At 36.4% G+C, this 24,149-nt stretch overlaps 2 protein-coding genes across 2 annotated transcripts in view; one reads left to right on the plus strand and one right to left on the minus strand.

The window, feature by feature from the left end:
• Nucleotides 1-10,155, plus strand: part of LOC107023774 (transcription initiation factor TFIID subunit 5) — a 17,103-nt gene extending 6,948 nt beyond the window's left edge. Inside the window, exons 8-19 of the mRNA XM_015224571.1 lie at nucleotides 1,892-1,999; nucleotides 2,178-2,329; nucleotides 3,169-3,279; nucleotides 3,372-3,441; nucleotides 3,577-3,616; nucleotides 6,334-6,498; nucleotides 6,632-6,708; nucleotides 6,928-7,044; nucleotides 8,880-9,145; nucleotides 9,258-9,353; nucleotides 9,451-9,526; nucleotides 9,607-10,155. Of these exons, the coding sequence (XP_015080057.1) occupies nucleotides 1,892-1,999; nucleotides 2,178-2,329; nucleotides 3,169-3,279; nucleotides 3,372-3,441; nucleotides 3,577-3,616; nucleotides 6,334-6,498; nucleotides 6,632-6,708; nucleotides 6,928-7,044; nucleotides 8,880-9,145; nucleotides 9,258-9,353; nucleotides 9,451-9,526; nucleotides 9,607-9,660 (1,332 nt within the window). The 3' untranslated portion in view covers nucleotides 9,661-10,155. The remainder of the gene's footprint in view (nucleotides 1-1,891; nucleotides 2,000-2,177; nucleotides 2,330-3,168; nucleotides 3,280-3,371; nucleotides 3,442-3,576; nucleotides 3,617-6,333; nucleotides 6,499-6,631; nucleotides 6,709-6,927; nucleotides 7,045-8,879; nucleotides 9,146-9,257; nucleotides 9,354-9,450; nucleotides 9,527-9,606) is intronic.
• A 1,986-nt stretch (nucleotides 10,156-12,141) lies between these two features.
• Nucleotides 12,142-23,397, minus strand: LOC107023113 (muscle M-line assembly protein unc-89). The gene is made up of 16 exons (XM_015223672.2): nucleotides 23,046-23,397; nucleotides 19,463-19,666; nucleotides 19,208-19,389; nucleotides 18,004-18,130; nucleotides 17,707-17,904; nucleotides 16,715-16,765; nucleotides 16,574-16,621; nucleotides 15,477-16,322; nucleotides 15,233-15,346; nucleotides 14,923-15,051; nucleotides 14,396-14,469; nucleotides 14,185-14,236; nucleotides 14,011-14,097; nucleotides 13,901-13,938; nucleotides 13,165-13,233; nucleotides 12,142-13,069 (listed from the first exon to the last, which is right to left on the minus strand). Exons 1-16 carry the CDS (start codon nucleotides 23,145-23,147, stop codon nucleotides 12,565-12,567), a joined length of 2,826 nt encoding a protein of 941 aa, XP_015079158.1. The 5' UTR covers nucleotides 23,148-23,397; the 3' UTR covers nucleotides 12,142-12,564.
• Between the last annotated feature and the right edge of the window lie 752 nt (nucleotides 23,398-24,149).

Below are 24,149 nucleotides of genomic sequence, written 5' to 3' on the forward strand. Positions count from 1 at the left end.
CCACCCCCCCAAAAAAAAAAAAAAACAAGAAACAATATAACCGATTCCTTTACCAGAACGTAGTGCATTGCATTGCATTGAGTTCTTGAGAAATAGGGTAATTAGTGGGAAAATAACAAAATTCTTTGGATTGCATTACCTTTGAAGTATGTGTTTCAAAGTATTGAGGATAAAATCACATGTTTATGATCTAAAATTGTTCTATCAAGATTGGTTTTAGGAAAAAGAAAAGGGGGCCCTATACAACATTACCAGTTCTCAAAAAAGAAGAAGGGAAAAGGGCCCTGCAGTTCATCAAAGTAATTGGAGACCATTTGGGTTGGGTCTGGGACTAGTTCACCGCTATAAAACATTTCTCTTATTCTATGTTTTATAGCTATGGCCTATGGGTATGGCAAAGCGGTCAATAAAGTGGGTAAACTTATGGGAGATCAGGGTTCAAGTTCCTGTAGAAACAAAGGCGCTAGGTGATTTTTTCTCGTCTACCTAAGTCTTGGTGGGCAGATACTGTGTATATACTGGTGGAAGGTAGTAGATACAGATTCATGCAAGTTTACCGAACAACCCATATTAAATGGGAAAAATAATAAAACGAAGAGAATGTGGAGCTGCAAGTTATAGACAAGTGATAAGCTTACTCCTTTGTGTATAAACTAATATTATCTAAGGAGAGTATATCACTATCAACCCTTCGGGGTGGCCCAGTGGTTTGAGCTTGGGACTTTCATGTTGGAGTTCTCAAGTTCGAAACCCCTTGCCAGCGAAAGCAAGGGGTTTGCCTTCTGGGTCGAGCTCGTCGCACCAGGTTTGTCTAGTGCGGGTTACCTCTCTTATGTGGTTTGCTAGCTATTGCATAGGAGCGGGGTTTTTACCCTGTACGCACCCAAAGGGTAGCGGCTGCGGGTTTCCCTTGTCATAAAAAAAAAGAGTATATCATATCAACTAGTTTTAGCCATTCTAGGTTCCATGTTTTGTAAGGATTGCTTGGGTTATACTCTTGATCACACTTCCTCAATGTGGGTGGAATACATGTTGGATCTGATTAAAATAAGATGGGTTATTAAGTGGGTGCAAACCTAGGAGACAAGTCAAAAATACTAGGTGATTTCTTCTCATCTGCCCAAGCTTGGTAGTAGATTTATCCTGTAACTGTGTTGGTGGGAGAAAGCAAGTACCTAACGGGATACTCAAGGTGCACACAAATTGGCCTAAAACACCACCATTCTCAAGTTAAAAAAAAGATGTATTATTAGACTTTCATATGGCGAATGAAGAGGTCAGAGAGACTAGAGTCAAAAGATAAAGAATGTCGTGATGGAGTTGTCCATTCTTTCGCCTTAATCTTCATCCTCTTTCTTTTTGTCTTGTAACTGGGGGTGGGGGTGGGGTGATGCATGGTTTTTCGAAAATTCTTTCGTTCATTATTTCATCTTCACTTTAGGGAGTGGGGCAGCTCTTTGCTTCCTATAAGGTGGCTTTTTCCCGCATAACATTTGGTTCAAATATAAAATGGGCTGAATATATAATACTACAAAAATATTGTATTAGGCCTGATGAGATAATAGTGGTAATATAACTTACCTTTCACGGTGGAACGGGCCAATCTTACATTCCATGTGTGTGTATTGGAGTGGACCAATCCATATTACAAAGCATATTAATGAATAAAAAACTGAGGTAAAATGATTATTTCCATTTTTATATAGAATCCCCTTAGCTGTGTTTGATATTCTATTTGTACCCACATATCCTAGACAGAATTTAATGAGTCTGAGTGTCTGACACTTCCGACACGGATCATACCCTCCGGTTTTAGAAGAGTCTGTGTAATGTAGGTCTTCCGTGTTTTAAAATTTATCCCCAGGAGATGTGTTAATAATTTATTTTGCAGATGCTTGAAGATTCTTTAGAAGAACGGTTAGAAAAGACTGGAGTTTCTGTTCCAGATTCGGAAAAGTTTGACGGAGATCCGAAGGAAGGAGAAGTGGAAGAAAACAAGGTATTGAATTTCTATCAGTCATTCCCAACTTGATCATATTCATAAATATTTCGCACTTAAATTATCTCATCTTTCCTTAGTGGTGTAACTTTTTTTTGGTGGACATCCTTCCACATTTACTTTTGTTGAAAAAGTGACATCCTTCCACATTTATTGTTTTTACTTTCCTTTTTCTCAGAAGAAGTCAATTGAAGGTGGTAAACAAGGTGCACCTCTTAAAAAACTAAAGAAGGACAAAGTTGGGATTGCAACAGGGAAATCTTCTCGTACAGAGAGCAGCACAGTGACAACTGCACCACGTGTCAAACCGGAACTTGCTTTACCTGCTATGTACTCCTCAAACCTATTATCTTACTTACCAAAAGAAAAAGAGAGGGCCCTATTGTGTTTTTCTCTCCCACGACATCCCTCCCTGTACTTGGAAAAGTCACTCTTGTTGGATGTCATAATTTTATTTGAAATACAGTCATCATGATCCATTTGAAAACATTAAGTGAAACGGCTATACAAAGGAGTTGCATAAAAAAGGAAAATTATGAAGGATGAGGAAAATATGATTGAGCTCAATCCTTTCTGTGGTGTGTCATACTCATAGTACTCCCTCCATTTCAATTTATTTGACCTATTTTCCTCTCTAGTCCATTGAAAAAAGAATGACCCTTTCCTTTTTATAGCAACTTTTAAATTTTACTTACCACGTTTTATGATCAAGACTACAAGAATAAAGGGCATTTCGGTACATTTGACAGATCTTTGATTTTAAACCAGAAGATTTAAAGATCTTTATTTTATTAAAACTCTGTGCCAAGTCAAAACAAGAATTTGAAATGGAGGGAGTTTATTTTTTAGATAATTAAAATATCTTTAGTAAAGTCATACTCAGTATATTTTCTTATATTCATTCATATATTGCATTATGTTTCTTATCTGTGTGTGTGATGTGTGTGTGTGTGGGGGGGGGGGCTTGTTTAATGAAATGAAATAATTACAATATCTTTTGCTCTTGGTTTCCTTTTTTTTTCTTCCAAAAATCCTACTCTGATTGAAGCTTTCACGTAGACTTGTCCTTGATTTGAAGTTGGTAAATTTGTGATAGTATTGATCTTAGACATGCACTTTCATATTTCTTGGATCTTGGATCATCTTAACTGAAAGAAAATTTGTCACAGACCTGTAGAGGTAGAACTTTCTATTCTGGAAGACTTGAGGAACCGCGTACAGTTGAGTAATGCATCATTGCCCTCTGTTAGCTTCTATACATTTGTTAATACACACAATGGGTAAGTTTTCATGATCTTGAATCTTTTAAGTGTGGAATTTGTATTCAGGAACATATCCTAATCTCAGTGAGTTCATCTGTAAATGTCTGTAGACTAAACTGTGCATCAATATCACATGATGGATCACTAGTGGCTGGTGGATTCTCAGATTCATCTGTGAAGGTGCTTGTAGCTTCTGAATGACGTTGAATTTATTGTCACAAATTACAGTATCTGTTGATCCTTGATCATCTTCTTATCTTTTTTTTGGAACTGGTAACTTTGATCATCTTCTAATCTAAGTCCCCCATTTTACAGGTCTGGGACATGGCAAAGCTTGGGGAACAAAATGGTCCATGTAAGTCCTATATGATGGTCCTCAGCTCCTTTTCAATGTATTGTTATTTCATGTTTCAAGATGTTTTAGTCAACAGAGGTTGAAAAGGTCCCTTTTAATACTACTAGTCACAGTATATCTCGCCAGGACAGCAAGAAAGATTTATTCTTCGCTGCTTTAATTTATTTGATAAGTAGATAAATTTTATTTCACTAAGAAACTGCACTAGGGTTGTGAAGTTTGTTACATCAGAAATTTGCTTAGCAGAAACATGATTAGTTATGAAGGTTTCTCGACTTAACATATTGATGCAGCTTTACATTTCTGATGGAAGTATTTCTTGAACTCTTGCATTTTTCAATTAGGTAAATAATTTTAATCGAAAAGTCTCCTGTATACAATGCAGTATACAAAAAATAACTATATCAGAATATGATTCTAACAAACAGTATCCTATTGTTTTTTTTTTTTGGGAGAAAGTATCAGAATATGATTTTGACAAACAATATCCTACTGTTTTTTTTTTGTTGGAGAAAGTAACATTTGTATTAAAGAAACTTGGTACAAAGGTTGTGCTGGTAACCATGTGCAGCTTCCAAAAGTATTGGGAATCCTTTTACTTCTCACTAGGATCTATCATGTCTGATATTGGATTCTACATCATTTACATAATCTCTTTGCACCAAAAACATAAACAACACAAAACAATTCATCTCTATCATTTGAATGGGGCTATTGCTGCCTTCGAAATATCTAGGGTTCCTTTCCTTCAAAGCTGTCAACCAAATGCTGGAGTGAGATCTCCCTGATTGTGCCAACATCTCAGTAAATCAGCTGTAGTTCTTGGCACTGTCCATCCGAGTCCAACTATACTTAGGAAGAGTTGCTACAATTGAGCAGTTACACCAAAGATGTAAGAACAGGTGTCTGTTAGACTCTTAACTCTGCACATCTGGTGCTCAACTGGAATCCTCTCTTCTTTAAATTTTATCGAGTTAGACTGGCCTATAAGAACTTCACTAGTGCACCAAAAAGAATCAAGGAATGAAAAGCTATTCCTTAAGTCTACATACTCGTTTTCTATCTCTTAAAAAGTCTTGAACCACTCCTATAATGTTGAAGTGATCAATAATTGAGAATTTGTGTCATATGTCTTGTTATGACGCTCATCATGTATGCTTTAGATACTCCTAAGAAAAAGGCAAACGTTTTGAATCCAAATGTTAACATGAGGTTTTTTTTTTTTGAGGATAGTAACACTAATCTAAATATTCACAGCTAGACTACATCCAAAATATGTAGTCCCCTTCAAAAGGTATTACAGTCTAGTCATATTGCCGTCTATCACCTATATTTCTTACAAATAATCTAAAACATCCCAGATATCTTCCGCTTGGACTAAAAAGTTCTCTTTTCACCAAAAATAAAATAACGCTAGACAATTCATCTTGAAGCTGTGAAGTCCATTCTGCTTGTCTTCAAAGCACCTCTGGTTAGAGTTTTCTCAAAAGGCCTGCATATCCACTATGGTTCAGGGCCGATCATAATCCCTATGATGTGATAATTCCGTTGAATAAGGTGGAATGTAAGTAAAAGAAATTCATTTATAAATACCAATTAAGTGCCAAACAATGCGTAGATGTCCATGTGACTTGGAAAAGTTTCCATATGATGCTATATTTCATGTTCTTTATTCATTCTTTGTTATTTCGTATTAATTATTTACTTCGTATTAATTATTTACTTCTTATTACAGCCTTTTATATAGTTGAGCTTGTGCTAAGTTGTTTATTCTTTTGCACCATCAGTAATATTCTGAATGTTGCATGTGATATATTAGGTTGAGGGTATTTCTGCTATAAAAATTGATTCCACCTTTATCTTGTCCTAAATTCAAAGCTGGATTTTCTTTTCTGATACTCTCGCTACAATCCCTCAGGAAAATCTAGTTATATTGTAAAACCGGCATATTTGCCTTGAGCTGTCATATTCTACCTTGCAGAAAGGAAATAAGACAAATAGCTCATAGTTCCTTACACATGCACGCCTTTGGAGCCAGCTGTTATGTTATTCTCTAAGGCATATCAGCAGTCAAGATTGATTCTTAAACTGATCTCCACTAAAATTAGAAACTATATCTTCCAGCTCCATGAATTTGGTCTATTGGTAAGAGCACATCATGTAATGTTTGAGTTAGAGGCATGTCACGAGTTTGAACCCGACCACTTCAAGAAACATAGTTTTTGAGTATAGAATGTGAGAGGGGCGACTCCAATATCTACCGAGTTTCGGACTTTGTCGGTTTGCCCTCTGGGATTTCTGGGTTATCAATTTTCTTAAAAAAGCTGCTATCTCCATACTAATTGCTTATTGAGGATGAATTTGAGCAGTTACTGGAGCAACTAATTTTGAATAATTTGTCCTTCAAAAATAAAACCCACATATCAAGAACTAAATGAAAGGTTATTGCTTCGGGGTTGTAGTTGTTCTTTCATATCTATAAAAGTATGTGAAAGCATTTTAACCAAGGATTAGTTTGTTTGACTCGCTGAAGCAAAAGTAGGCTACTAATTTGGGGCCAGGGTAGCCATAGATAGTCTGACGTCTTAGAGTATTGCTGTAAACAATCAACATCTTGCAAAACATGTCATTGTTAATGTGTGCCCCCCTGTCTCTCATACACACAAAAAATTGCCGAAACAGAAAAAAGAATGGTTGATGAACAATGCTAGAACCAGCTTTTTTGCAGGGGGAGACTGATTCACCTTCAAGTGAGCATGTGCTTGGCGCAAATGGTGGAAGAAGATGTTATACATTACTTCAGGGCCATTCAGGGCCTGTTTATTCTGCATCATTCAGTCCGCACGGGGATTTTCTTCTTTCTTCATCATCAGATTCAACAGGTATGATATCATATGACTTTGATTGCTATTAGCTCTACAATAGTTCTTATTCATATGGATTATGGTAGTTACTGAAGTTCTATATGCTCACTCTATAACCATGTGACCTTTTTGGCTAATTATTTCTATGCAGTTCGCTTATGGAGCACAAAGTTAAATGCTAATGTTGTTTGCTACAAAGGCCACAATTACCCAGTATGGGATGTTCAGGTAGGTTGCTAGTTTGTCATTTATTTTGTTTAATGATTCCTTTTTTAGATGTAAATGTGGTAATATATTTGCAATCTCTTTAAGTAACTCACCTAATTGGTTGTTAAACGGAGAACTACCCGAGTTAATGCATTTTTTGCTTTTTCATGGTAACTGTAGATAAAAGTTGTCACAATGGGCAAATATATGTTTGGTTTTCACTTCACATCTTGAGTGCAGTTTAGCCCAGCTGGACATTATTTTGCCAGTTCTTCACATGACCGCACTGCAAGGATCTGGTCTGTGGACAGGATACAGCCTCTGAGAATAATGGCCGGACACTTATCAGATGTAGATGTGAGTATCTAGTTTGTGCTCTACGCCATGGGAACTATTTATTTGATCTGATCTATATTGGCATCTTTATCACTCTGTGGCTGTATAATCAATCTTAGTTACTTGACCCACTTTTCATTTTTGTCCTCTATAATCACTTGGCCACTGTTATGAAGTGACATCTTTTCCCCATGTTCAAAATTTTGAAATGGCTAAAGTTTTCCGAGTGCTCAAATACCCAGACTTAGGGAGCCATAGCAATGTCTATGACATTCTTTTCATTTTGTGAGGCCCCATAATGTTGGTCACCACTGATACTTTAGCAATTACAAGAATTTAAGTTCATTAAGTATTCTAATTTTTGAACTTCTTGTGATGTTTTCAGGCGTACACTTAACTTTTCGACTATCAATTTAGTTCTTTTCTTAAACTACTGCTAATATATTTGATAAGTTTAAATAACATCTTAAAGTCCATTCCAGTCAAACATCTCATATAAAATGAGACAGATGGAGAGTATAATGTTTCTTTTAGCTTTGATTTCTTATCTTCTCAACAACAGTCCACACTTCATCAACTGTTACTTTTTGAATGTAACTCGTTCTTTTGCCTTTAATATCTTTTCACCAACAATCCACACTTCATGTGAATTGTTATTTTAGTGTGTCTCTAACTCCAATATGATAATCCATCCAATCTTTATTTCTAAATTCTCTGCACTAATTTAAATCAGTTAGGGGTCATTTGGTAGAGGGTTTTAGCAAAAATAATGCATGCATTAGTTCTGTATTAGTAGTTCTTGGTTTGGCACACTTTTTCATGTTGTGTATAACTAATAGTTATACACTCTATTGTGTATTAAGGAGTGTATTGCTAATAGTCTAATACCATGGATAGTAATGCAAAGGGAATTAGTACATTAAAGATCCAATTATCCCACAAAAGCACTATTACATCTTTTTCCACCATAATTGTGGAGGATATTTCTGTAAATAAGTATTTTTATACAAAGCATACTATTTTTAATACACCAAACCAAACAATGCATAAGAAATAATCTATTCATAACTAATGCAAGCACAACTAATACGACCCCTTAAAATTGAATGGAAAAGTTAACTGTTACCATGAATATCGAGTAGCTTGATAATTAAGATTATTTTTAAGTCAGCGAAGAGCTATTTTTCTTGGACTCTTCAAAAATACCGACGAGAGGGTGTTGGATCCTCCCAAAATAGTGATGTTTTTTGAAGGATCCGACACGATTGCGGCAATAATTTTGGAGAGCCTGAGCGCATAGGGAAGAGTAACTTTTTTTATAACTTGGATTAATTTGGGAAGGCCTTACCTAGTTTGTACCCATGTCCCATTTGTGACTACTAATTTTGGAAGAAAAGGTTAAGTTCTATACATTATATCAGAGATACACAGACAATAGACATTAAATAAATTACTTAAACAACAACATATCTAGCGTAATCCCACATTAATTACTAATATTTACTAATATTTAATGTATTTAATTAATTCCAAACAAGTCGTCATGCTTTATTAAAAAGATTGAAGGTTGAATATTTTATCTGGAGAGATTGGGCACTAATAAAATGCACTTACCATAACCATATCAGGGTATTTTTGATTTGGATTAAAAAGTACAGTTAATTGAATGACATCATTCAAAGTTTCTAGCACAATGAATTTCACAACCTATCATTAAAATGATCCAAGTATAATAAATAGTTATAGAACTGTTCATTTGCACTGCAATTTGGCATGGAAATTTTCAATTACTTTGATTTCTTGCAATTTCCTTTCTATTGACATAAATTTGAGAGCATGTTAAATTCATCATGTAGTGTGTGCGATGGCATGCAAATTGTAATTACATTGCAACCGGATCAAGCGACAAAACTGTACGCTTGTGGGACGTCCAGAGTGGCGACTGTGTCAGAATTTTCATTGGTCATAGGAGTATGATCTTATCATTGGCAATGTCTCCTGATGGTCGATATATGGCATCCGGTGATGAAGATGGAACAGTCATGATGTGGGATCTCTCAAGTGGACGTTGTATTACTCCTTTGACCGGTCATTCCTCTTGTGTGTGGTCACTTGCTTTTAGGTAGGGATAGAAATGAACTTAACCTTAAGTTTGTGTACGCTCAGAGATGCACTTGAGTATGAAGTTCATTGAATGTAGATTATATTTTTGAAGCTTTTTTGTCTTATTTCAGTGGTGAAGGTTCACTTCTTGCATCGGGCTCTGCTGATTGCACTGTAAAATTATGGGATGTAACCACAAGCACCAGAGCGCCACTAAAAGAAGAGAAGTAAGTACTAATGAAGCAGATATGTACTGTGGCATTTGTTTTCTCTTAGATTGCTGCTAATACCAGCCCCCCCTCTCTCTCTCTCTCTATTGACCAGCAAATCTGGAGGTAACAATAGACTTCGGTTATTGAAGACCCTACCTACCAAAGCTACACCAGTCTATGCTTTGCACGTAAGAATTGTTATGCTTGCTTCTTTCTGTGGCTTTATTATTGGATCCTCTAAAAGTTGCATGTTATACTCTGTGAGCAGTTTTCACGAAGAAATCTTCTATTTGCTGCTGGAGCTTTCTCGAAAAGTGCATGAGTCCCTTGCTTTAAAGTGTCTTGACGTGAGATTACATCATGGTTCCCTTGCAAATTTTGGTGCAATCATCAATGGCAAGTTTTCCTTCTCAGACCTCGGTTTTGTTAGAGGAGCAACTCATGTTGGTGATACGTGCATCTCACAATACAATTTTGCATCACATGGTGTAATTTGGAACGTGGAGGTCTTTTATTTTCTATGGTGGATGAACGTCGGGTTTGTAAATGCTTATTTAATATGTCCTTAAAATGACGATGTTCCTGTAACCCTGATACCATTGCTTATCCCAGTGGTGGAATCTTGGAAGCATGGGCAGAAAGGTATACAATTTAGCATCTTCTAAAGCTATATTTTGGGAGTAGGATGTCTCAAGCATTTGTGGTTTTGTGTATGTTAACCATGGTTGTTTGCAGACCCTTTCCCTGTTTCTACTTGTGGATTATGTATGAATTTTAGCTGAACTAAAAAGTGATTAGCAAGCATTAAATTTTGAAATTCGTTTGGATTGGCTTATTTTAAGTGTAAGCCAAAACAGCTTTTAAGCACTGCTGGAATGTTTTGGATAACATACAAAAGTGCTTATAAGCACTTAGGTTTAAACTAAAATGGTAAGAATAAGTCAATCGAAACAACTCGTTGCGTCTATTATAAGAAGCAACAACAGAGAGTTTCAGACTTGTTATCTGTTTCTCGTTTAACAACATAACACTTTCTAATTAGGTGAAGGATCAATGGATTTAATTTGGAAAATAGTAGTACTAGTTATAAGCTTTAATTAGGCGGATAAGAATTACAAATATATATACACATACAGGTAAATCTCATAGTTGTTTTCTTTTTGAATAAATGAGTATGAATCTGACTTTTTAAAATAAATGAGTGTACCAAGTAATTAAAATTAACGTGTGGAGGCCCTAAATTTCATGACTAAAAAGTGCATCTAAAATTTGTATCATGCATTGAGGCCCTCCTTTCCTAGACCTCATTGCTCCTATTAAAGCATGTTAAAAATCATCTTTTAATATACTTCATCTTGTTGAAATCATTACCTTTTAGTTCTCCAAAATCTTTATTAATTGTCTTCTTAGCTTACCTCTTTAGATATTTGTATGCGTTCGAATGTCCTAGACCTTTAGGCTCACCCAACACTTCAATTGCTACTTTTCTAATAGAATTTACTCTGTTCCTATTTACTAGTCAAATTTTGGCAATACATACTTTTTAAGAAAATAATAATTTGTACAGTGAGTTTGTCATTTTATTTATATTAAATGATAGGGTTCCAACATATTTGGCAATACATACTTTTTAAGAAAATAATAATTTGTACAGTGAGTTTGTCATTTTATTTATATTAAATGATAGGGTTCCAAACATATTTACTCACTACATTTTTCAAAAACGTTAACTCAATATTAATAAATTCAGGGCATAATAGAAAAAGAAAAATCGTCTTTACTTGATTTGTCAAAAATAGCAACCAAAAAAAAAGAAATTAAATTAGGAATACTTTTAACAAGTAAATAGGAACGGATGGAATAAACATTTTTCCATTTAACGTCCACCACCTAATTAGCGATTATTTTCAAGTTGTCTACTTAACCACTCTACTCTTTAACTAATGCCACAAACTTTGTATAGTGCAGTATATAAAGAAATCTACTCCTTCCGTCTATTTTTTTTTTAAGTCCGTTTCAAAAAGAATTTTATAGAATCGATCTTTCATGATATATTACATTATATGTTCTCTAAATGTTATTATAATCAAAAGATATTGCAGACAAATAGAGATTTGAATATAATATCAGTCAGGTTGAAGTAAGACTACTCTCATCAGATCCTATACCTAAAGAAAAGTGAGTCGACCCACACTTATTCCGGTGCATGTCACTTGTATATTACTACCCCCCACCCCACCCCACTATTTTTAAGTGGCAGACAGTTCTAATAGACCCCTAAATTTTGGTGTCACCTCTATATTTTGTTTACAATAAAATACACAACGGACAGACTAAACATTTTACCGTTGTTTATTGCCGCATAAACATTTACAACTTGGTTTAACCAACAAGATTTGAACCTATTTCTCTGGGTAGGGGACCAGACTGGTGACAGCTACAACAAGATTTGACACCTATTTTCCTTGGGTAAGGGACCAAACTGGTGACTGCTGCAGTTATTGCCTGCAGCGTACGTGACACCCTTACTGGTGCTGAACTAGGAGATGTTTTGGATCGTCACAACGCTCGTTGAACAGTTAAGTGAATAGGTAAGAAGCAAAAAGCCCCATACCAATGCATCTCCATAGGAGACAATGAGCGAAAGACGAGAATCCCTAAATCCTGCAGAAAAGAATTCACTCCCGGGGGAGTGAGGGGGTATTCAAACAGATCAATACTCAATCAAACAATGTCCACATAAACGAGGACAGGTAGATGAGTAGATTGTAGACTTTCTCTACGTACCATCAGACAAGTAACGTATCAACCTGTAATTACTTGAGTAGACTGATTCAGAATACCAGCAGCCAGGAGAAGAGATGGTAATTTATCATCCAACTCACATCCATAAAATACTCATCAACAGAGTATCTCCTTCCTATGCTAAGAGGGCTAAAAGCAATAAAAGTGAATACAACTAGCAACCAAAATGATAAATCTAACCAATTACATCTCTAACAATATGCTTTAAACTGAAAAAAAAACTATCCAGAAACCTAGCACGCACCACCATAACCAAAAGGCTAAGACAGGCATTTGCAAGCTGCACCTCAAGATTTTGCCAAACAGCAATAGCACACAAGGAATAGTAGGCACCGTTGCCTCTTCAATGAGCCGCAATGGGTCCAAGAATGTAAGTAGGCACTACAAGAGGAGCTCCACTATTACAATGTGCAACAAATAATCAGTTTTTCCCCCTCGCACGCTTCTTTCCACTCTTGGGCTCACTCTGTCGTTCCTTTGATGCACTAGACAGTTTCTCCTTGGTGCTGCCATCAGGGGTTTTTGCTGAGTTAGTTGCTTTTTCCTTCTGGTTCCCACTCTCTTTAACCTTTGATGAACTAGATTTTAGCTTCTCCGAACCATTGGCACCGGACTTACCACCACTTTGGGGGGTTTTGGTTTTGGACTTGTTGGCAGCTTTAACTGTTTCTTGCTTAGACTTGTTGGCAGTTGTTGATGGAGCATCTTGCCTGGACTTGGATTTGGGAGTACTACTACTAACATCTTTAGACCTGGCAGATGGCTTTTCAGTATCAACTGATTTGCCAGTGCTCCTTTTGGATTGAGCCCCAGACTTGCTGCTGGTTGTGTCATCAGCTTTCCCGGCAGATTTTGAGGTGCCATCTTTCAAGTTGAGTTTACCCTTGGATTTCTGTCCAGATTTAGCTGTCGCCTCTTTTGACTTGCTGCAAAAAGAACCCCACCATTGGTACCATTAGGCTTTCAAAATGTCAGATGTTAATATGTCACACAAACACATGGTTAAGGAGATTATACCAACCTTTTAGGTGAAGCATCCATTTCATGCTTTAGTGATGGTTCAGCATTCCTAGGTTTTTTCTTCTTATGACTGACATATCAAAAACAGGGTCAAAGTTAAACAAAGAATAGTCATACTGCTAACTTCACTTGGAAGATTTCTGTCCTTTCTTTACCTAACACAATGAATAGAATGAATGTTAAAAGTACTTCTACACAGAGATTGAAAAAAGAGAGTAAATCGCAACTACAAAAATATTATAATTTAATAACACAATGAGTACAAACATCAAATTGAGTATTGGTTTCACTTTGCTCATCGAAGAAGAATTTCCATGTAATAAAGGAAATCACTACCACTCATATCAACGTACTTACCACTTCTCCTACAGTTAGCAGAATATTTGGAAACAGAACAAGGAAATCAAGAAATTGCTTTTTTTGCTTATAATAGCATCCCATGTATCACAAAAAAAATGAAACTATAGGCTGGACAAAGATATCAAACCCAAAAAACATCAAAGGTACACAAAAAATAGCACAACACAGCAATAAGAATCTTGTGCTGTTTCTTCAGTTGGGACATACTAGCAAGTGGTTATAATGCTAAACAGACACATGTAGATGAAAAAATGCAAAAGGATTTCATAAAAGGGAGACAATTCAGATCACTTGGCTCAAATCGAGTAAGCATCTTCAGGTGAAAATAAATGAGTCAAAACCAAATAAAGAAAATGGTGATTAATGGCCAGGCTTACCTTTCCGGAGCTGCTGCATCAGCACTGGCTACTTGCTCCTGCCAACAAATGCATCCTAATGTATCAAAGAAACATAACCATAATAAATGCAAATATAGTCAGTAACTAACCTCTTCTGACATATTATCATCTTCAACAAGTTCCCAGCGTTCCTTCAAGAGATTCAATTTTTCTGTCTCTCCATCAGTATAGTCAACCTAATAAGAAAAAAATTAATCAAACATATGAGTGTTACATCAAGGGAACAATTCCATTTCTTGAAACAGAAAACAAACTGCACTCACTGTGAACTTCTTCCTGGAAGAATCATAATTGCTAACCGTCCCTTCATAAAATCTGTGACAACAAATCAGATAAAAAAATTATCCCAACTAATACAGAACTGGAAACTTTCTCAGATACAGTGAACTCAAAATAACAGTAATTCCAAACTATCATGTCAAGAATGAGGAAGGAAAAAATTGTTCCACAGCATAAAAGAAGACGAGCACTTACAGTTCATCTAACGGCCACCATACTCTGATCTTTCTACCAACCAGATTCTTATCACATTGCACAGTCTCTGTTACCTGTCAAGTAATAGCAGCGGCGCAAACCACTGATTAATCACACGGGAGTACTGAAGGGCCTAAGCAGTCCGTCAAGATAGCTTTCTTAGTGCATTAAATATACACGAACAATCAAAAATAAGTGACTAAGAATGTCAGTAACACAGAAGAGGACAGAAGGAGAAATAAGGCAGTAATGCCTGTAAACACGCAAAAACAATAACAGAAGTATACTAGCACTAAACATGTCGCAACAAATGGTAATTTGCTACAAACTTTCTATATAACCACTATTGGCTTTTATAATAATATCATCAATTGGAAGAAATGATCAACTAAAATCAATTTTCAAGTTCAAAATATAAGCATCATAGCACAGAAAAATAGAGCATTAGTATCAAAACAAGCCCAGGATAAAATGGGAAAACATGAACAGTATTTTTATCAAAATGAACAGTAATTTGAAATGCTTACCCTGTCCTTGCCTGAAGAAGGCTTTTTCTTTGCACTTGTGTCAGTCTCATCTTCGTCGCTTATATGTTTAGTTGAATTGTCGGGAGACTCGGGCGTAGGCACACTCTTCTGCACAACTTGCCTACTCCCCTGCACAACGAAATAACAACTGATGAGACAGACATGGAGGGATCATGGTAAGTACCCGGAAGTAAAATTGAACAAGCTCAGTCGTAAGAATTACAGAAACAGGAAACGTGCATAGCACATCAAAATACTATCTCGAATAAAATGTGCACTATACATGAAATCAATAATGTAAAATGCTTACCCTGCCCTTGCTTGAAGAACGCTTTCTCTTTGTAGTGGTCCTGGGAATTTCCTCTTCGTTATCTTCATCATGTTTAACAGAGCGATCAGGAGACTCTTGTGAAGGCAACGTCTCCTGCACAGTGAAATTGACTACTAATAAGACGTACAGGGACACATTGGTAGTCCAATAGGGAGATGAATTTACACTGAGAGGAGATAATTATTGAACATCATATTAACTTAAAAATTTAGTAAGTTTTTACCTGACTAGCTTTTCCATGTCCACGTTTTTTGCTATCTTCCTTGTTTCTCGCAGATGGACCAACCTGACTCTTATTCTTGGTATCAACCTTCTTACCCGATTGCTTCAGCTTTTTAGCCTCGGTATCACTGGTGGATCCACCTTTCTCCTTACGACAAGGTTCTAAAGGAGTCTTCTTCAAAGGGCGCCTCACCTGCTTAACTTCCAAGTCACTTCCAGCTTCAATTTCCTTCTTAGACTCACTGTCTTCTTGATTTAAGTTGTCCTCCATTGGGAGACCACCCTTCTTCAGTGCAATCTCTTCAGGAAGGCTCTGATCTTGGGATGGAGGAGCAACATCCACAACTTCCTCCTCAGATTCTTTGGGTGCAGAGTGCTGATTAGTTTCTGGTTCCTTCTCCAACAGATTGGACTGCTCAACCACTGGATCTTCAGAAGCTGAACTATGGTCATCTTTGTTTTGATCATTCTGATGATCTTGAAGCTTCTCAATTTCTTTTCCACTTCCTTCAGGAGCTTGGTGAGAAGATTCTGCTGAGTTTATTGAAGAGACTGTCTTCCTTCCTCTCTTCTTAGAAGGTTGCTCTGACTTGGGCTCTGACTTCATAGACTTGGGCTCCGACTTTGTAGACTTTTCAACCCTTGAATGATCAGATTCAGATGGTATCTTTGAAGCATCATGGAGATCCACCTCATCATGAGCTCCAGCCTTCATCAGCGATTCTGTTTCAGAAGTCAATCTCACATTCTCCAAACTACCACCATTGCTTGTGATTGATTTGGGAGATCCATTCACAGCAGGATCAGTATCTTCCAAACATGCCTCATCCCTTCCGCTCTCAGCCGTCTGAACAAACAAGAAAAGTTTCTGACTAAATACCTTTAACTGGCCCATTCAGACAATATTTGGTTAAAGATGAAAGTTGCAATTTTGAAATTTCACTTGAGGAAAAACTGAAGCTCTCTAAGAGAACCCATTACAGGTGGAGTTCAGATGGTGAACAAATTTGTAACACAAATATTGACATGCAAATAATATTTCATTATTTTGCAAGTTTTTATGTCCAACAACAACTAGAAAATATACAAACTACATGCCTGGACTGCTTCGCCTGAAGATGCTGGACCCACTTTGCTTCCACCATCCTAAATGTTATAAGGATTCAAAGGCAATATAAAACAAAGTTGAGACAAAAGTTCTGGGAAAATTACTAAAGTAAGTTATCCAAAGCCTCACACCTGAGTTGCCTGAGCAGCCTCTGGAAGTTCAGCCAACTTGACTTCAGTGACCTAAAAAAACATCAATACCAAATCCCTTAGAATGGGGGTATAAGGGTAATTTACATTGTTTGCAGTACTAAATAGCACCAGACCTTCCAAGTCATTCTTGTGCAAAAAAAATTGCAACAATATCAGGTCAGAACCAATAACATTGACAAAAGGAAAAAATGGCTTTCAATTCCTGATGTGTGACAGTTTGACATGGGAAGACAACAAAGTCTATTTTTCTTCTCACAAACATATATAGCTTAAAATGATATATAACCAAATGGTCAATCATTATAACAAGTGAAATGGCCACATTCAATATGACTAAACGGAAAAAATTGGGCATGCTTTGCAGCCCCGTCTTTCACCAAGAGCCATGCATAAATAACTATCCTTTCTCAATGCAAACAAGAGAGATATTAACTATCATTCTGAATGCAAAATATCCAGATATCTTCCAATAAAACAGCAGAATTTCAGCAGTAACCGTGTTTGTAAATATGGACAAATACAGAGATGAAATTTGTAAGTAATCGGGCTCATTTTTGGGGGAAACATAGAGAATTATACTATTCCAACAAGTCGGTCTCCATGCATGGAAAAATTGAAGCAAAGCGCAAACGACAGAAGAAGCACAAGTACTGTTTGGAAAGAAACTGACAAACATGTGTGGTCCTTTATTACACACACACAGGAGCAAAGAAAATGCATATAAGGGTTTAAACAGGGATAGGAAAGAGATGTTTAAACTTGATGAGCATCAACACAGCATCACCACTATCAAGCCAGCAGATATTAGCTCAACCCACAACTTACGCACAAGAAAGGGTTATTATCTTAGACTCCATACACTATGCAGGAACATGTAAATGTGACTTTAGACTTAATGTTCATCTAGACAGATGATAGTCCAGCAGCAGAAGTTCAGACACAGAATAACTTAGAAGTAAAGGTACACTAACCAATTGGTCCTTAGAAGCACTGTCATTAATACCATCAACAGCTGGAAGAGTCCCTTCCAAGACTGAAGTAACAATCTTATTGTACTCATTTAAGGAGATTTGCAATGATTCTACTGCTTGAGGCAAGTAAGGCTTAAGCTTCGCAGCACAGTTTGCAAATACTGTCTCTCCCAACCTTTTAGCAACTGGTGTGACATCCTGAAACAAAAGTATTAATATTTAGCACTATCACGAGACTAGAGAGACCTAAGAGGTATAAAATATGAAAAGAATATCATCTCTTCAACCACAACATACCGCATTGTCCTTTTTAACACTAGCCAATAGAGGGGTCAGCAATTCCAAGGATACTTCTTCGCTCTCTTCCAGCACAAGAGTCATGATTGTTGCCATGGATGAAAAAACATTTTCAGAGTGATCCTCTCTGAAAGTGAAAGTCAACGAATGAACAACACATTAACTATTACAAACTAAAATGTTCGATAGGAATTAGCATACAAAATAATAAGAAAAATCAAGAGCCTTACATGTGGTAGAGAACATACATCAAAGTATTGCATAATCAACATTAACCATCTATTTGACAGATTTTAATCAAGCATCATCCAGTTAAACCAGTGCAGCAAGTAATTTTAACAAGTCCAATATCAATATAAAAGTGAGCAGTAGAGCAAACATGGTTTTGAATGTATTGACAGAGGGGTAAGTTTTCCAAAGTTGATGTACACTGTTGGAAGAAAAAACATGACATCCATTCAAGTTCCAATATATTTAGGTGCAAAATCTTCCAACTTGCTACTGTTTTATATATAGCTACCAAGGGCGCGTAACGAACTTTTGGATAAGCTTCTAAATATTTTCTGGAGGAAAAGAAAAACATGTCCAACAAATCTGTTGTTCCCAGAAGTTCATGTTGTTTCAACAATAAAATCAGAGAAATACCCACAGGGGAAACTTTTAACCCAAATTATTTTGAGAATTTTTCATGCTGGTGAATTACCAATTGAATATCTTCAAACAATGCTGTAATTCTGACATATAACTTATCAGTAAAAAGTATCTTTTAAGAGCTAGGAGTAATCATTTCAATTTACTCCTGAAGGTTTAGCAAATTGGATATAAAAAAACAGACCAAATAACCCTGCTCAGATATAATCTCAAATCCATGCAAATTCAAGAACTTGTAAGTAGCGCCTAGCTTGTAAATTATGTTTCACGTGGTTGGAAAGAAAACTTCTTAACTAGAAGCTCCACTAAAAAACACAACCAGACATGAGAAGCTCACAATCACATAAATCTAAATCACGTTTCAATGGAATGTGAGGTATTATTTACTCCAGATGTATTCTCTAAAACCATGGTTATGTCTAAAAGAACAATCCAAGTTAGGCCTTATCAAAAAAAATCCAGTTTGGGATTAAAGAAACATGACATACCAGAAATCTTTAACTAAACACATTATAGAAACAATATAACTGTTGAAACAATATATTGGTAATACCTTATAGCTTTAAGGAAGTGCTGAAACATCTCAGTGATGAGCCCATCACATTCTAGATCCAGCATGACAACACATGACCTGACTTTGGCCACTGTCTCAAGGATCATCACCCTCTTATTATAAGATCTGCTAGACTGGTCATCCAGATTCTCAAAAGACGACACAATTAATTGAAAGATATCCTGTATCAAACAAATGGAATGTTATTGAAGAACTGACAGAAGGAAGAAGAATGAGAAAGCAGATTTCTCATACCTTCATTTTGTCGTCATCATATGGAGCGTCTGGTGCAGTAATTCTAGTTATCTCACTAATACAAGAAGCAACTGCGACCTTCACATCAACATCAGAATGCCTCAAGAGATCATTTGCAACCAATGCCTTCATCAATGGAGAAAGTGCATCATGCATTGATTTCGCTGGTGACTGCTCCACTTTAGACAGGGAAGACTCTACTTGCTTAAAGCAGACAAAACCAAAAGTATATCAAGAGTAGGCAAGAAAAAGACCGTGCATGAGTTTCAGTAAATGAAACATTATATGTTAATTGCAAAATTAACAGTGAAACCCAAAATCTGCCAAAACAAACAGTCAAAATAACTTCTGTTTTGTTATACCAACGGTATCTATTGATATATGGGTAATGTACGAAATATCTGTAATGATGGGAAAGAGTACATCAAAAAAAAAAAGTCAGCAAGTGTAAAGGACCTGCTAAGTCAACCAAGTCTCCACCTCTAAAACTAAGCAAGAATATAAACTTCGACCCATGATTAACTACACTGTCCTTCCTTAAGTTCAAAAGGCTCTAGCTTTTCCTTTTCTCCATGTAACCAACCATATTACTGCAGGGTAAAATTCCAAACAAATTTTTAGAAGAAAAAGGATCTCCTATCTAGAAGTCAATGACCCACTTAAAAAACAAGGGGAATAACAGCCAACTTGATCCTCTTTACTACAGATCATGTTAAGGTACCTCATAGAGTCTCGCACATCGATTAAGTGATGACGATTAGCTGGCCCCAATTTTATCCGCACAGGCTAAAGGTTTTTGTATTTTCCCAAAAGAATTATGGCAGCATAAAATCACACAAACCAAATCTTCTAAACAATAATCTGCAGGACGTATTCATAAAGTCTCATTGTTATAGCCAGAATAGGTGGTCTGCATCTGCGTGTTATCAAGGAAAATACCAGGAAACTCATGGTTCCAAATTAGTATCTGTCACTGCTTATCGTTCTTTAACCAGCAATACAAAGATGCACAGTCAGATTTTCTCTAAAAACTAAAATGACAATTAATTTATGAGATTGTTAAACACAAATCAATGCATGTAAACTTTGACTAGGGGAAGACACCCACAAAAGGAAACTTATTTCATTGTGGCTTCTCCATTAAGATGGGGGGTTAAATCAATAAACCATTTGCATAAGAAAATCACCACTTCAGAAAGAAAACTAATGTTGCCCATACTCTGTTCCTTGAGAAACCCTCTAGGAAAAGCCAACGGGATTTTCAAGTACAACTAGAAAAGCCTCAAAGGGGAAACACACAGCATGCCCACAGCCTTACTATCTTTCAGCATAAATATTGACTGTTATTTAATACCCAGAGATTGCCAAGAGTATCTATTACTTCTTCCATTTTTTTCATTTTCACTTTCCTACAAATTGTCAGGCTGTCAGGCACTTATCAAATAAAAAGAATGTTGTACTTATTACCCGCCAACCCAATTATCTCTCTGGAATTTTCAGATACCATCATTTGAAATAATTATCAAAAATAAAAAGCTCCACCAGGAGATGTCAAGATTACACAGACTACATCCTGTTCAAATTATTTAACTATGGACATGCTCATATGTCTCACCAGCAAACCACAAAACTCTAGGACCCAAACAAAAAATTGCGACTGATGTATACATCACACGCAACAACAACATACCCAGTAATATTCCACATCCCACAGGGGGGTCTGGAAAAAAGAGGGTGGCCCTAGTGGCAATGCCCATCAATTGCAAACCATAATGCTTCAAGATAGTTTCAACCAGACTCTCTAAACAGAGTCCGCCAGTTAACAGGAAAAAATGAAAAATTACCAGAATACAGAAATTGCTTATAAAAAAGACGTGCCAAAATATTTCCAAATAGGCAGAGACAAAATATCAAAATAAATTTAAAAGAAACATTAGGAAAAGCATGAATTTTAAAAGCAGTACTTTCATTAAGCAGGATAGTTCAACTCAATGGCGAACTGGAACAGCGGGTAGGCCATTAAGAATTAAATTTGAAGAATAGTAAAGGACTTGCATCAAACAAGAGGAAAGGGAACATATGGCAATCATCCAGGGTGGAGGATAACAAATAAAGAAAGATTTTTAATCATATTTAGAATAATTAAAAGTTGTCAGCTTCTACCTCACTATCAAAACAAAGCAAAAGCTAATAACAGTATTCTAGGGCTCTATATAGAGTAAGAATCAAAATACTGTCCTGGGAGATAACATCGTATACATCACGAGAAAGAGAAACGACAACAACATAACACTGTAATTCCACAAGTTGGGTCTAGGGAGGGTGGTGTGTGTGTAGACCTACCACTAACTTGTGAAGATATTGGTAAGGCTGTTACCAATCAAGAAGGGCTTTTTAAATCATATTTTGAATAACTAAAATTGGGAGGCTGAGATCCAATAGTTGATGCACAGGGTGAAACAAAGGAAAGCAGAATTACAGGTGCTAGGCTGGCTGTTCAATGCATGCATTTACCATGTCTGGATTGAGCAGAATGCTAGAAAATTTCAACAACACCAGCAGGAATGCAAGCATAGAGCCAGAAGAATCATCCCCCAACTTCACGCAAAAGGACAACAACAGACCATATGTGTGTGGGGGGGGGGGCCTTCAAAGATTAGACAGATAGCTAGAATTGTGGAGTAGAAACTGATAGAATAGCTAGCTTAATGAGGATTGTAAAAGAGTGAGGAATTAGAATAGCTAACTGGTGTACTATTTCCATACTGGCTGAATAAAAGTTAAGTTTTCAACCAAAAGAAAGTTTATAGCCTTTACTTCCTTATCAAAATAAATTAGAAGTTGATAACAGTGTTCAACAAGGGCAGATCTAGGGTAATCAACAAGGGCAGAGCTACAGCGGTGCTAGGGTAATCAACAAGGGCATAGCTACAGCAGTGCTAGGGTAATCAACAAGGGCATAGCTACGGCGGTGCTAGGGTAATCAACAAGGGCAAAGCTACAGCGGTGCTAGGGTAATCAACAAGGGCAGAGCTACAGCGGTGCTAGGGTAATCAACAAGGGCATAGCTACGGCTGTGCTAGGGTAATCAACAAGGGCAGAGCTGCGGCGGTACTAGGGTAATCAACAAGGGCAGAGCTGCGGCGGTGCTAGGGTAATCAGCCGAACATCATTAGCCTTAAATACTAGTTTCTATTTCTATATATAGAATTTTGAACACCCTTTGACAAAACCGAGAGCAGAGGTCACCAGTCAAGGGTGTACACACATACCTCCCAGATGTGGGATGCTCAGGTTCAATGCCCTGGAGTCAACACATAGTTCAATTATTTTGTAGGCTTCCAAGTTTTATTCTTTGAATCTAGCCCTAATTAGCTCTAAAGTAACGCGGAGCATCATACAAAAACAGAAACTCAACCGGAGAATTACTTAAACAAACATCTAAAACAATTCGAAGTAGCCCAAAAATGGTATGAAATAGTTCAAGATAACAAAAAAAAAAACTAAACATAAAATCTAAAAAAAACATCATACCGATTATACTAAAACAGAATTCACAACCAAAATAAACAAAAATGCTTACGTCAAGCAAACGGAGGAGTTCTTCAAGTGAAGAAGGAGGCTCAATCAGCTTGTTCCCAGCAACAGCAATCTGCTCTTCAAGCTCTTTGTCAAAAGGCGCCATCGTTTCCTTTCTCTCTTGAAAATCTTCCAGAAAAATTCAAGATTTATACCCTCAAATCACTCCTCAGACCATCAAACACCCGAACAAACACAAATCGTAACCCTAGAAATCGCAATTCGCTCGTGTTTTGCAGAGGCAAAAGAGATCTTGTGAAACCCTAGAAGAACAAGTGAGCTTTTTTTTTTTTTTTCCAGTATAGAAATACAGATGGGCTCTTTTCGGTTTATATATTTTTTATTTTTGTTCTTTTTTGGAAAGATGATAAATGGTGTAAATTTAAAGGGTTGAATTTATGGAGAGCTTTCGTTGTTGGAAAATAAAAAGTAAAGAGAATCCCGCTAAGGGGCGGAATTATGGAGTCTCATTCAATTTTAGTCTAATTCTGAATTTCAAGTCCGCCAATTGGAATTTTTGAGATACGTGGCATTTTCTCCATTTTGTGATGAAATGTCCATATACCATGCCTTAATTTTGTGTTTCTTTGGGGAAAAAAAATAACTCTAATTATTATTGTAGTGTAATAGTTTATAAATTTACTAGTTTTGTTAAGTTTCAATTCATAGGTCAAAAGAATTTAGGAAAAAGATAATTAGACAAGATATGGACGTATTTTTAGGTTATTTAGTACGTAATTTTAAATAGGAGGATATGAAAATCGCGTATTAGGGTAAAAGGTTAACGTGTTTAGGTTATCGCATTATTATGTGGTTGTTTCTGTTTCCTTATTAATTGATTAGGTTTTCTCCAGTGTCGGTTTCTTTCTGTCGTTTTCTTTTTTCATAATGGACTTTGATATATTGTACTCGAGTCGCTGACCATTTGAAAATAATTATTTATCTCCATAAGATAGGAATATAATCTACGTATATTTTACTTTCTTTAAAAAAAATTTATGAATTTCACGAGATATATTATTCTTTATCATTAAAAATATATTTTTATCAAGCTATATAAATATTTAAAATGCAGCGTCAATCACATTTATGCATGACAGTGCTTAGA

This window comes from Solanum pennellii, chromosome 6 (assembly GCF_001406875.1).
Source record: "Solanum pennellii chromosome 6, SPENNV200".
NCBI classification, from domain to species: Eukaryota; Viridiplantae; Streptophyta; class Magnoliopsida; order Solanales; family Solanaceae; genus Solanum; species Solanum pennellii.